At 39.8% G+C, this 15,535-nt stretch overlaps 1 protein-coding gene across 4 annotated transcripts in view; it reads left to right on the forward strand.

The window, feature by feature from the left end:
* The window catches only part of LOC147030789 (uncharacterized), a 682,768-nt gene that overhangs the window by 154,567 nt on the left and 512,666 nt on the right, over positions 1-15,535 (forward strand). For all 4 annotated transcript variants that reach the window (XM_085875201.1, XM_085875200.1, XM_085875199.1 and 1 more), the window contains exon 2: positions 15,084-15,157. In XM_085875201.1, the coding sequence (XP_085731327.1) occupies positions 15,084-15,157 (74 nt within the window). The remainder of the gene's footprint in view (positions 1-15,083; positions 15,158-15,535) is intronic.

Below are 15,535 nucleotides of genomic sequence, written 5' to 3' on the forward strand. Positions count from 1 at the left end.
ATTGACTTGTGCAGGTGTGTCTGTATCACATAGCTGCTCCATTTCTCTGTTTCGCGGTGAGGCTAGAATTTCCTTTGAGAATAGCATTAGTTTCTAGTTTTAAAAGTGTAACTTTATCATTGCAGGTATGAGATGGTTATGGCACCTTGAGACACGACCTTAATGAGAAGACTTTTAAGAAAATAAATAGTTTACAAAATTTGTTTTTGGTGACGAGGTCTCCACTCATTTTCTTGTGCCGAAGAAAAGAGAGCCGAACATTTTGCTGAAATTCTATCATTGAAGTATAAAGCTAGCCAAGCAGCTTTTACAGATCCAGTCTGTTCTTTCTGTGTAGCCTCTGGAACTAAGTGCTTGTACCATAATGTGAAAACAGGGAAATTGTTATCTTATCTTGAAAATGGCCTCTTTGCATGCAACATCTATTTCAATCCACTGAAATGTAAAGTTCTTGCAATCTGCACAAAAACAAGAAGAATAATCAGATTCTTCTCTTATGTTACCTCCCTGCTCACGACATTGGAGATTGTGGCTGAAGTACGTTCTCTCAAATTACTCGGTCTTGCACTTCACCGTGACCTCACTTAGGATGCTCATATTTCAAAACTGGCTTTCCGTCATTGTTCATGTAGTTGTTTTTGATGTTGTATACCAGCCATTTTTCACACCACGCCGTGGGACGCTTGCTCCATAGTGGGAAGAGAATGCCAGAGCTCCAACTTGGCATTGTCTTTCATGGAGCCTCCATACCCAGTTCTGATAGGAATTTTGAATTTGGTCAGGATGCCTGCACACAATGGCCTACTCTTTGCAAAAGACATGGTGAGAAATCCAGCCAGTGTAAGCAAACGCCAGCATAGCTTAACGTCCTATCCAATGGATGGTAGACTCACGAATGCATTGCCTTGCCTATGCAGCACCAGGATGAGTGTATAGTCAAATCAATGATCTGACCCAGATCAAACAGCTCAAAGGTAAGTGCACTAACTCTGAAGCTACCCTATTAGCCCATCTAGCTTTCTGTGCTGCTCACTCCATTGGAATTCTTCAAATCCAGGTTGGTTTGGGCTTTTGTGGTTGCTCCATTACTTATATTAAGAGACCGTGATCCATTTGCAGTTGTTATTTGATGCCGTTGATCAGAGTAGATCATTTGATTGTTGGGCTTAATCCACAACAGAATCCCTTAGTCTGAGAGGTATACCCACCAACACTTCACCATTCATGTGGTATAAACTGGCGGTGCATGTTCATGATTAGGCATCTGGGCAACCAATCCAGCATTTTATTAGAGACCAATTGATTACATCTTATCTTCCAAGGCCTAATCAACCAGAGGGCTTGAGTTAAGAGAGCACCTTTTTGTACTCATATTTTTGTTCAAGTTCCTCCTTGAACTTTAGATACTGCTGAAATTAGGTGTTAGACCTGAAGCAAAATATGCAGATTGTGTGCGACTGGATGCGTACCTTAACACGGATGTTTAATTAACTACTTGATATATCATTGGTGTTGAAGGCTAATGTTTCAGAACTTTGTCTCATAATTCACTCGATGTCTACAGTTTTGTGAGGGTCGAATTTCGTGAATAATATTACAGGGCCCCTGCCCAAAGCTTGAAATGTAATACTGCTGATGAATGCCATTGCCTGAAGGTAAAACCGTATGTTTAATGAGACTTTGAGTGAGCTTCCAACGAGAGATTAATAATATGCATTATATTAATTAAAAAAAACCCAAAACAACCAAAACACCGACAGCATTTATTTGATTTTTTCAAGGTACTCATTTGTAATTGGCATGCACACTTTTTAAATTTCTTGGATCTGGGTTTTATTGCCTGGAGAAATCGAATCGAAATGATGAACAGATTTTCGAGTTCAGGGCCAACGGGAGGCTGCGTCACGATCAGCATGCAACTCTTCGAATATTATTACCTCCGCAACCGAAGGTGGACGGACGTTATGTTTTCTTTCATGATATCTCACCAAGTTGCGGACGGACTCGGACGAAGCTTGGTGGACAGGATTGGTGTGTAACGAGGACGAATTGATTAGATTTTAGTGAAGATCCGGATCCAGATCTGGATATGAGAATTAAAAAATTATATTCTAAGCGATTCTTCACCATTGAGAGATGCGACCAAAAATATATATATATATATATATATATATATATATATATATATATATATATATATATATATATATATATATATATATATATATATATATTGCACCAGCAGAGGTACTCGCACCTTGTGCAGAAGGAATTTAAAGTTTAGAAAATGAGAGGAAGGTACTATGTATAATTCCAATTAATTCATCACATATAACTTATCAGGCAATTATATAACAATAATGTAAAGATTAATACAATATATACAATATTTCATATGAAATAACAGGCAAAACAGGCAATAATATGATACAATAAGACAATGCGACACAATAATGATGACTGCAGTGCCTCTGGATAGACAACATTTTGAGTCAGGGTGTTGGGTGCCAGAATTGTGAGCTTGGCAGCACAGCCTGTGCGAGATGCCGCCACATGTAGCATCCCAGGAGCGAAGCAGGGCAATGACAGATCCATGCCAATGGCCTTGAATGTCTGGCCCTGTATCTTTTTCACTGTCATGGAGAAGCAAGGTCGGCATGGGAACTGCAAATGGTGGAACTGGAATGGCAGTTCAGATGTAGATGGGATGAGTGGGATGGGTGATAGCAGAACAATTTCATCTTTACCACGACCACAGGAGATGGTTTCCTCAATGGCATTGTCATGCAGGCGGGTGACCTCACTGCATGTGCCATTTATTGTCTTTGGGGGTTCCAGGGACTGTGCAGCACCATGATGGATGAGCCAATCTTCAGCTTGAGATGGTGTGCCAGGATGCCAGGTATCTCCAGGGTGTTCAGGAGCTCTACTGGATACAGCACTGCCTCCTCGTCACTTAGGGCAGTGTCTACCGACCTGTAGATTTCTTGTTGGCCTGGGAACTCATCTATGAGCCAGCCATTCAGACAATTGACATTCTCAATTCAGTGCTGAGATGATAGCATGCTCTGCCAACCACTCTGGCCTTGATCCATTGGAAGCCGTGTCTGGGTAGAAGTTGGACTTCATCTGCTGCAGGGTGGTGGCAGTCTGCCTGAGTGTTGCTGGAAATGATTGACTTTATTTTTATCACCCTGTTTTAAAAATTTAAATACAATTTTGAGTATATGTTATTTATGTTGGATTATTTATTAATAATCAAATGTTATAATTGAAAGCAACGTGTATGTTTGTGTGTTAGTGTGGGTGTTAATACCTGAGCATGCGCAAGCTGGGAATCCTGTTGGGGGTTTTTTTGTAGACAATGCCGAGGCTCATATAAAAGCTAACACACAGAATGTACAAAAAAAGCGAGCAGGAGACAAGAGGGACAAGAGAGGGAGGCACAAAATGGTCAGGACCAGAGACATGAGGAGATCTGTAGAAGGGAGAGGGATGGGGTGGGGTACATGGGGTAAACAAGATGGACACTACAGGGACTTTAGGAAGGAAAATGGAATTTGAAGGAGGTGGGTTTTTGGGTGGATTAGTGGGGGTAGAAAAGATCATGGTTTTGGATGGGGGAAAGATAAGAGTTGGTGGTGAACAGCTGTTTTGTAAGACCTGGAGGGAATAGTGGGATTGAAGAGAGTGTGGGAATTTGTTCCAAAGGTTGGGAAAAAAGGAGGACTGAAAGAGTGAAGGTGAGCAGTGATTCTTGATTTTGGTAGTTTTACCTGAAGGGGGTTGCTAGTAGACCTTGAGCACCCTGCGGAAATATGGAGGGGACATATCTCAGACAGAGCAGGGAGGGCGAGGCCGGAGAGGAGACGATAGAAAACGGAAAGACCACCGACCTGCCTGTGGTGAGAGAGTGAGAGACCCAAAGGCTCAGCTTCATCGCAGGAGTTTGAAAATGTTTTCTTGCATCTCCATTTTCCAACAGGATTCCAACAGTATGCAAAATGATGGGGTTACTACCGGTGGGGCCGATTCTATTGATGGACAGACAGAAAATACAACTTTATATATGCATATCAATGATATTTCAAAGACTTGTGGACGGATTATTTCAAAACTTGGTGGATGAGTGGGAAGGTGACAAAAGCAAGCTGATTATATTTTGGTTCAGGTCCAGGTGCAGATGCAGCCTATCATCAGTGGGATACAAAACATAAACTGTTCAGCCTGGTGGAGGTATGTGCTGTACTGCGTGCCCTTCTCGTGTTAAATTTGGAATAGATTGGTAAAAAGGAAAGTTGTATTTATTATTCATAAAAATTAGGTATGAGGAGTTCCAGATTTAATGTCAAAAAAAAAAACATTTAAATTTCAAGTTAACAGAAACAAGCACTTGAGTTTAGCTTCTCCATGAGCCTCGACTACTGTATAAAAGTACTTGTTTACAATGGGAAGCGTGGCCAGCTGCTTCACAAAACGAGGCATGGCTTGTACGCCAGATGGACATTGTAATCACAGTTAAGTACTTTGTAAGATGTAAGTTTCTCAAGCAAATACAGAAGCAAAGATGTAAGCTTTTAAAATTTGATGACAAGTATGTGGAACTCGTCGTAAAAGCAGTTTAATTGGAATTACCGTAGTAACGATGTTTGAAAAGTTAACACATTAGAAGTGAAATTTGTCTTGACTTGCGTTTAAACAACGTAGTTTTTGTTGAAACAACAGAGTGCTTCTGTCTTGAAGATGATATTTCAGTTGTTATCCAATACGCCAACAATCGGGTCCGGCATCTGTCACCGACAAAGCCAACGGATTTTTCTGTGAGTTTTTTTTTTTTCATGGTATACAATATCGAGCTTCTTGGAAGAGCAAGATGATCGAGGATATGGTGGCAACATGCTGACGGTCGTGGGAAGCAAGCGGATGGCAGAACAAATTGAGTGTAATCCGGTTTGAAATGTCCTCTTTTGCTCCACAACCATCACGTGAGGCTTTAAGAATGCAGTTGTCTTTTTATTTTTTATTTTGTCTTGTTTTGAATTGGTTTACGTAGTGTGTGCAATACTCAGCCAAACGGTGACCAATGTTGCCAGGGATAGGGTTCTGTTTCTGGCCCGCCAACGTTGTGGTACTAAACATTTTTATTTGGCTCTCTGGTTGATTGCCAAGAAGACGCGCATCACTCATGCCTATCGGCTTCAAACAAACTCCTCCATTCTTTACTATAGTCGAAGAACCATTTGTTTACATAGTACTGGTGCTTTGGAGACCTCGTGGGGAACATTTTGTAAATTTTATTTCAAGGTTTAACATCAATGCGTTAGGTTCTGCGTATAACTAACTTTCAGCACCAATATTTATAGCTGCAGAGATTTGTCAGGGTTTAACGATGTATTTTATATGTATGTTCCTTTAATTATTCATTGGAATCATTGAACATTTTCTTGATGAATGTCATGCCAAATGGAGGTCTATGAATAAGAATGTGTGCAATTCCAGTTCCACAATCACCGTTTGACAATTGCAAGTGGGTTTTCATTTTAATGGTCCCATGGCCATTGCAGTTGGAGCTTCAGATGGTCCTGCTGGTTTGTCCTCTGGGAGAGTTTGGAAGAGTGGTGAAGCAAACAATAATCGTTTGGACATCTGGTTCAACGTACCTCTCACCTGTAACTAAGAAATGTCTGTGGTCAGGTGGATTGAGTCTGTGTTCATGATTCAGTGGTCAGGTGGATTGAGTCTGTGTTCGTGAGTCAGTGGTCAGGTGGATTGCCTCTAATCCCTTTCTTTAGGTCATAGTCATTCACGATGTGATGGGAAGCTTGGTCTGGGTATCTGCATTCATGCATGGCTATCCTTGATTTTCCACTTGTGGAGATGATGTGGTGTCCTTACATGGAGAGTGTGGATTCAGTTTAGTGTGGTCCACTGCTTTCGGAGAAATTCAAAACCTTCGGAATCATCTGTGCTGCATAAATGGTAATGACCAAAATTGTGAGATTTGGATTGTTTCAACATTCAATCAAATATCAAGTTGGATTTTCCAAATGATTTTGCAGCAAAGTAGAGCAAAGCTAAAGGAATATCACATTTCAACATCCATGAAGACAAAAGTAAACGATTTAAACGTTCATCCTTTAAAGGCAGCGGTGAAGTACTGAGATGCTGTTTCTTGTGTGTAAAGAAAAAAAATTTGAGTTTCAGGTTTGATATAATTGGTTATCAGATGCTGAGAAGTTCAAACAGTGGTCAGCTTTGACTGGGAACGCCAAGCAGGTAAGTGTAAAGCAAATCCTTTCCGTTATGAGTGTCGATAAGGGACTGTTTGTTAGCAAAATACTGAAATACAGTGAAATCCCACGGGCCAGATTTAGTTCAGATGAGGCATCATAGATTTGGATGTGGTCTTTGAACTGGAAGCTCTCAGAGCTGCTAGGTCAGGGAATGGGCCATCGGGGATGGGTGTCATGAAGTTTCAGCGATTGAGAGATCCGTGCGGAAATGCTGAGAGGAATTGGTTACTTTGAAAGTAAACAAGGGGCAACCTTCGAAAATTGTGTCCTTGTGTCAGCCCAATCACACCCTTCCCACCAGTGCTTCCAAGTGGCATTCTCCTGTCATCTCACTTTGCCTTCTGTCCACACCTGCGATCTTTTCTCTCCCAAATAACCATCCCACCATCTTCCCCCATCCCAATCTCTCTTACCTGCAAGGTTCTTGTTCATTAATTTATCCATGTCCACTGTCTATCTGTCCCCTACTGTCATGTCCTTGCTCCTCCATATTTTGTCGTGTGTGTGTGTGTGTGTGTGTGTGTGTGTGTGTGTGTGTGTGTGTGTGTGTGTGTGTGTGTGTGTGTGTGTGTGTGTGTGTGTGTGTGTGTGTGTATAGGTGGTCAGTTTAATTTAACCATCGATGATTTTGTTCGAAGTTTAATTTAACCAGCAAAGAATAACATGAAGATTACAAAGGATAAGGAGCAAATAGACTTGCAAGCAGAAAGTGCTATATAATATATATATATATATATATATATATATATATATATATATATATATATATATATATATATATTTGACCCCTCCCATGCTCCTCTAGTCAAAGTAGCTGCGTCAGGCAACCCAAGAAGACTTATGCAAGGTAAGTGCTAAGCGCTGTTTTGAACCCTTCCCAGAGTTCCTCAACAACTATAAAGACGTAAACACAGAGTACACACATGACAATCTCAATGTTATGCACTCCCCTCAGCTACTGGACCGGTTTCATCACTTATTGGCGAATCATCAGCGATAGCGTCGACAGCAATGCATACCAATGAGGCTCTCAAGCATGTACCACGTGCAAACGTCAAAGCTTAGCACTTACCTTACGTAAGTAAGTCTTCTTGGGTTGCTTTACCCAGCTAGTTTGGCTCGAGGAGCATGGCAGGGGTCAATCATTTATATAATCCTAGCCACCTGGGCATAGTCGATTCGGTGAGAGCTGATTGGCAAAGGTTCACAGGTGAGACATGTGGGTGGGTCTTTTTTTCATATATATATATATATATATATATATATATATATATATATATATATATATATATATATATATATATATATATATATATATATATATATATATTTACACACTGATGAGCCAAAACATGACCACTGACAGATGAAGTGAATAACATTGATTATCTTGTTACAATGGCACCTGTCAAGGGGTGGGATATATTCGGCAGCAAGTGAACAGTCAGTTCTTGAAGTTGATGTGTTGGATGCAGGAGAAATGGGCAGGGGGAAAGACCTGAGCTACTTTGACAAGGGTCAAATTGTTATGGCCAGATGACTAGGTCAGAGCATCTCTGAAATGGCCAGGCTTGTGGGGTGCTCCCGGTCAGCAGTGGTGAGTACCTACCGACAGTGGTCTGAGGAGGGACAAACCACAAACCGGCCACAGGGTGTTGCGCGCCCAAGGCTTATCGATGCACGAGGGCAACGAAGGCCATCCCGTCTGGTCCGAACCGACAGAAGGTCTACTGTGGCACAAGTCACAGAAAATTTTAATGGTGGTCACAGGTGGAATGTATTACAATCCACAGTGCATCGCACTCTGCTGCGTATGGGGCTGCGAAGCCGCAGACCAGTCAGAGTGCCCATGATGACCCCTGTCCACCGTCGAAAGCGCCTTCAATGGACACGTGACCGTCGGAACTGGACCTTGGAGCAGTGGAAGAAGGTCGCCTGGTCCAATGAGTCCCGTTTTCTTTTAGATCATGTGGATGGCCGTGTACGTGTGCGCCATTTACCTGGGGAAGTGATGGCACCAGGATACACTGTGGGAAGACGACAAGCCGGTGGAGGGAGTGTGATGCCCTGGGCAATGTTATGCTGGGAAACCCTGGGTCTGGCCATTCATGTGGACGTCAATTTGACACGTATCACCAAGCTAAACATCGTTGCAGACCAGGTACACCCCTTCATGGCAATGGTATTCCCTGATGGGAGTGGCCTCTTTCAGCAGGATAATGCGCCCTGCCACACTGCACACATTGTTCGGGAATGGTTTGAGGAACATGATTAAGTGTTCACGGTGTTGCCCTGGCCTCCAAATTCTCCAGATCTCGATCCGATTGAGCATCTGTGGGATGTGCTGGACGGACAAGTCCGATCCACGGCGGCTCCATCTCGCAATTTACATGACTTGAAGGATCTGCTGCTAATGTTTTGGTGACAGATACCACAGGACACCTTCAGGGGTCTTGTAGAGTCCATGCCTTGGCGGGTTGGCGCTCCTTTGGCAGCACACGGACGACCAACAGCATATTAAGCAGGTGGTCATAATTCTTTGGCTCATGAGTGTGTATATATATATATATATATATATATATATATATATATATATATATATATATATATATATATATATATATATTGCTTAAAAACTTTTTAAAATCTTCTCCGAATTGACTGAGCCAATTAAAGCGAAACTTTACATGCATGACCGCCTATCCACGAGGAACAAAATTCTCCCTACTGATGATGTCATAGGTCACATGGTTTGGCAGCCATATTGGATATACCCTAAAACCCTTAAAAACGGCTGGACAGATCGAGGGGAAACTTCACACACATGTTCCCCAACCCTTGGGGATACCAGTGTGTTCACGAATAATTGATGTCACATGATTTGGCAGCCATATTGGATTGAAGGGAAATTTTTTATTTTTATTCTCTCTCTTGAACTGCTGAATCAATGGATGTGAAACTTCACAATTATGATCTCGTACTGATGGAGAATATATGTTTTAAATTTCAACATAATCGGATTCATGGTCTGGCAGCCAGAATTATTTAATATTTTGAATCTGGCTTCTTTTTTTTTTTCTTTTTTTTTTAAATAAGCCTCACTTGGCTGTACCTGGATGGGTTTGAGGATGGAGGAGTAGTCACTGAAACCCAAATCATATCCAGGTTCCTACTGATGACTTCATCTTTGCTTTTTACTTGTTCAGGTTCCTTCTGATGACTCCAATGCAGTGCCTGTTTTATTTGGTCTTCCACTTGATTTGAATTTAATTTTTTTTTTATTCCCTTTCTGAATTCAATTGAATAAAGAGGATATAATGGGTCAGATGTCTGATCAAAGCGGGACGTCTTAGTTCCCGGTCATCACTGCCAGCAGTTATAAAGTAGCAGTTCCAGTGTTAAGAGCATCCATCAAGAACCGTTTAGCAGAGGAAATGGAAACTTTACCACGTGTTACATGGCCATTTGATATAGCGCATATTGACCATACATCGAAAACCGTTCAACAGAGGAAATTGAAACTTTACCACATGTTACATGATGATTTGATACAGCACATATTACTTGGATGACACCCATCCCTTTAGAACTTACATGGGGAATTAAACAAAGCGTAATGCCCAGAGACAATGTCACTTCTTCACGTTCGAAATTACAATCATTGTAATCACTTCAGCCTATATTGTGCTCTTCTGATGAAAAAAGAACAGTGAAGAAGAAGTACAATCTTGCATTTAAACTGTCATCTGATTTATACGTTAGCAATCTATTCTGGCATCTTTATCAGCCTAGGTAGTTATTAAAAACAGAAAAAAATACGAGAATAAAAATTACTTTGTGAAGATTTATGAATGTATGCTGAAGCAGACTTTTCAAAGTATATCTTGTACACATTTAGCTCAGAAGTGTACAAAGATGCAATTACAAATTTGCCGCCAGAAGTGTTGGCTCACACAAAGTCCTTCTCAAGACTGCGTTGGGTCAGTATTCTATGAATACCATCGAGTTTCAGATATATTTTACATTTTCATCTTGATTTCCTCGTCTTTCATCCCACTCTTACTCTCACTGCCATCTAAATAATTACCAATAGGTTATATGATGCTTACCCTAATGTACCATAAACTTTTCCTAATCTAAAATTAGTAGAAATGGTAAATAATTAAATTGTAAATAAAGGGAAAAAAATTAATAAAATGAAATAAATATGTTTGTTTGTTTTTTTTAGCAGCAAAATCAGAGCATCTGGGCTTGACCCTGGGCACACCTAAAACGATGAGGGAACCCGATGCAAATATCATGCCCTGGGTTTTGTAGATGTCAGCCATTCATAGGCAGTAAATTAAAGTGAATGCCCACTGTTTTGGAAAGAAATACAAGTCCGACATCTTAGCTTTGTGCCATGATGTGTGCTGCCATTGGAGGTACGATTTAAGGACTCGGGAAAGGGAGGACAAAAGAAGCTCAAAGACAGAGAGAATTGTTTGTCTGGCTTTTTACTATGCCGCCCCTTGCTGTGTTACTGGAGCTTGCTGATCCATTAGTCTGTCAGCGAGCTGGCCTCCTGCCTCTTGGACCAATTCCCACTAATCTGGACAGGATAACGTACACACATCGCATTGCCTGGTTATTGCAGCCTGGAATTGCTTTAAACCATTGAGGTTCAATAGGATTCTAATGAAATTCATTGTCCCCTTGCTTGCTTCCATGATATCAAAGTCTGCCAGTGATCTCCTTCCTTTCCAAACCCGACAAAATCATTTCCCAAGCTGATGCTTTCCCTGGACAGAGCACAGACATCCACATAGGTCTGTTAATAGCATAAGTTTTGCAACGAAACTTGTTGCTTGTTTCGTGGTAACCTTGTGTGCTTTCACTCCATTATTTTGTCTTCTCTTCCTTCAAAATCAAATGCTTCTTCACTGAGCTGAAGCCATTTAGCTGTCTTTGATGTACGTGAGTATATGCGATGATTGTGAAGTCTGTTTTCTCGAAAGCGTTCTTCCAAAGTTGTCCTGCTCCTCAACTTTCTGTTTCCACACCCAACTGCCTAACTTATTTTATTATTTTATGTCTCGTGTCTCCATCTGCTCCCGCAATGCCCGAACTTGTTACACTTTATGTTCATTCAATTTTGTGTGCTCTTCTTTTTCACACTTTCACCATCTGGCTTCACGACATCTTGTGTTGATTAAGATTGTATGGAACTGGATTAAAATACAATAGATCACGTGTTATTTGTCGATATGCCAAAACAACTTCCATTATTTTCTCTTTGCAAAATCCAAATACTCCCGTTTGGTTTTCTTCTACATTTAGCCAAATCATTTAGTTAATCCACAACATCATTGGTGTTTTGATTGTTTGTCGAAATTCTGTGTGCTGGAATAAAAAATTTCAATCCTTGTTTTGGTGGAGGGAAATCATTCATTGGAAGCATAGGATTATTACTGTAGTGAAGAACTTGCATCCTCCAGTTAGCCAGATGTACAAGTCATTCAAATTATTGTAATAATGTGATACTCGCGAAACCCGCGCTCCGCCGAACTTTCTTAAGTGAGGGTTCGGCAGGACGTCAATATATCCAGTGTTCACAATGTGATTTATAGAATTTCTTTATATACAATGTTTCTTGTAGTTTCGGAGGAGATACGTCCACAAAATGTGCCTTAGCGTATTAATATAATAATTCATAACAGTCCAAGACAAACCATCATGTTTTTTAACATGTATGTATAATTTATATATATGAGCGAGGTATGCTTACAATTGTAAGCAATAATGAACCGTGCTTCATCATTGTCTCAGGTCACTCAACTGCGTTGATTTTTTTTCCCTTTATTTATTTTCATTTATTTGTATTATTCATTTACGGATGCTTTCCGATGGTTCTGTGATTTTTACCCTCGCCGAAGGAGAGTGTATTGCATTTGGGTTTGTCTGTTTGTCTGTTTGTCCGCGCAGAACTTTCATGTTTTTCTCCGCAGCCACTTGTCGGATTGAGACGAAATTTTCACTATAGGTGTAACGACTCATGTCGAATGTTGTAATCATAATTATGACGTCATCGGTCATGTGGTGTGGCAGCCACGTTGGAAAAATGGGGGGAAAATTGGACCTCTGTATCTCTGAAACAAATCGTATATATCTCTGAAACTCTGAAACATCTCTGAAACAGATACAGATCTGTATTCTTTACACTGTGTAAAGAATTGAAACTTGGCACAGAGCAAGTACTCCTCATGGGGAATATGTGATGTTTTTATGACATCATAGGTGCTATCGTTATGACATCATAATTGCATTTGTAGAACGCTACATCTGATCAGTGTGAAAATTTTTGAGGGTCATCAAGGGATAAAATGGTCCACAGAAAAAAAAAGTTTCATCCAAATCGGTCTGTAACGTTTTGAGATATCCTGTTCACAGAGAAACCACAAATGAAAATCACTCAAAGAGCGACGCTTGACAAAACAGAGCAAAGTCGAAAGGAACTTGGTGGAGCACATCCCTCTGCCAGGCTGAACAGTTTATGTTTTGTATCCCATTGATAGACTGGATCTGAACTAAAATCGAATCCACTTGTTTTGTATCCCATTGATAGACTGGATCTGAACCAAAAAAAACCTAACCAACTCATCCACAACTTTTTGAGATATCATGATATATGTAGCAAACACACAGACAGGGGTGAAAACATAACCTCCATCCACCTTCAGTGGCAGAGGTGATGACATAAATACTCGAGGTTGAGGTCATCTCCTTTGTCGTCATTTTGTTTTGCATATCTCTGTGCAGGGTGTTCTTGGAGAATGATTGGCTATATTCGAGTCGATTTATTTGGTAAATCGAAAATCATATTTTAAAATAAGAGCTTATAGCATTCCTCAGGAAACCATCCAACGATAATAATAGATCAGGGTGTGACATCAGAGAAACGTTACAATGCACGTGATGGTGTGTTTGTGAGTTATAGCTTATAACAACAATGTACTTTGAGACAAACCATCACAATTATGTTTTACGCAGCCTATGAGGGATGATTATGTTCTTTGATAAAATATATCTGCTTTGTTTACTTTTTTGTGTGCCTTCATTGTTGAAAATGGATCTTTCCGGTGATGAGCAGTTTACAAGTATGTCTAAAATAATGTTTTTATCAAACTATTGTGAAACTTTTCTTGTTTTTTTGTTAAATAAATTATTTATTTGCCTTTTTTTTTTCTTTCTTGTTATTGCTTTCTCAGATTTGACCTCAAGGACCATAATCGTTTTAAAGAGTGTCAGTTATGCAGTTAATACACCGTTATTTTATGTTTTACATGCTCTGATATTTGTCACAAAGAGCAATTTTTCGTAAAATCTGAGTTTTATCATGGCGACTGTGAAAGAGCATCATAATTTATTATGTGGAGTGATGGGGGGGGGGGGGTGGGATTAGGAGAGGGAATAGTGGTGTTTGAAGCAGGAGATATCTGGTCCCTTTTAACACCGAAGAAACATTTCGGAATTAAGCAAGTTATTTGAATAGTCACAAGTGTGGTGATTTCAAATATGTATGAAAATAATTTTAATACCTAAATCCAGGTCAAAGGAATGGTCATCACCATGTTACTAAAGCAATGAATGTATTGAAATACTAAAGCACTAAAGCAATGTACTAAATGTACTAAAGCAATGAATGTAATGAAATGCAATGTATTGATTGAAGACTGACTACTGTGTCTGTGCATGTATCTCACCCAGTAATGAGTGGGACTGTTCATGTACCACACAATATTTATTGGAACTGGAGGTGTAACACATGGTCACAAAAACGAGTATATGCGAATTACACAGTATTCAACATTTCAAGCCAATATTGGAAGTTTAATAAAATGTAAAACTCCTGAGTTTTTTTTTTTCAAAAAAATTCCAGGAATAATACCAATAACGATTATAACTATAACTATAACCTGTTTTGCCATATTACCTCGGGTTAGTGCACACCTCATGAAAAAGCATATGAGCTTTTTTATAAAGGTAGAAGAAAAATTGTCGTTAAAAATCTGCGTACGAGTGAAAAATTTTAAAATACATAAACTTTTTTGAGGCCAAGCACAAAGGTTAGGAATTATTCTCATAAGCAAATTATTGAGAGTCATCTGTATAGAAAGTGCAACATTAATATGATAATCCACCGCACTGGGCATTTATTATTCACGTCTGCACCAAGTGGCCTGGCTGGGGGTGAGAGGGTGTGTAAGGGGGGGCTGAGAGTATTCATGAAACCTTCGTATGCTTTACACAAAAATTGAAAAATCGTAATTAAGAAAATCGAGCATCTAAATCAGAAGTCTTCATCATTAACCAGATGAATGCTAAAATATTTGAAATAAACTGTCAATTAACGTTTTCTATCACATGTCAAGTTGTATAAAGAAACCATGCTCATCATACACATCACGTCCGGAGAAAACTCCGATAATAACGTTTTAAGATGACCTTTGCAAAAGGAGTAATATAAAAAAAAAATAATCTCACCGAAATTAAATCAAATAATTACTCATTTCAGAACTTTGAGTTTGTAATCAATCCATGTTTACAGAAGAATGTCATCTACTCTTGAACCTTTTACAATTTCATGCTTATAATCCTCCATTGTCAACAATGGTCCTGAATCATTGAACAAACGTTTTACTTTTTACTATTTATTATTTTAGTACAATTATTTTGTCAGAGTTAAATGTACCAGTCATAAATGTAAACTTCTGTTGGCGTGGCTAATGCCGGCAACGTTATCACCCACAGGCCGCTATGTACCGGAGAAAAGGCATGGCAGAGCTTATCGGAGAGCTAGATGTGGAGCACGTCTCAACACGAAGGTAGGCTTCCAGTGAAACAGTCACACAAATGTTCACAAATGCCAATGTATGGATTTTATTTTTCCCATTCAGAAATCTTACAAAGAACACTTGATTCCTTGTTCACATCATATTAATTTCCACCTCGTATGTGTCATTAAATTGCAAGCAACTTGACAAAAATGTACATGTCTACCTTGATTAAGGTGTTTGTGAATTGAAATAACAAGGAACTAAGACACAGGAGGAGGGCATTCGGCCCATCATGCCTGTGTTACACCAACAGCACTCGAAACAAATCTGTCTTAGGACCACAGACACAATCTCAATGGGTAGAGAATGTGGGGGGGGGGGGAGGGGTGCCATATATGCAAACAAAATAATATGCATAAAGTTTTT

Source organism: Eptatretus burgeri, chromosome 3 (assembly GCF_056783735.1).
Source record: "Eptatretus burgeri isolate ZD-2024b chromosome 3, Ebu_testis_v1, whole genome shotgun sequence".
Taxonomy (NCBI): Eukaryota; Metazoa; Chordata; class Myxini; order Myxiniformes; family Myxinidae; genus Eptatretus; species Eptatretus burgeri.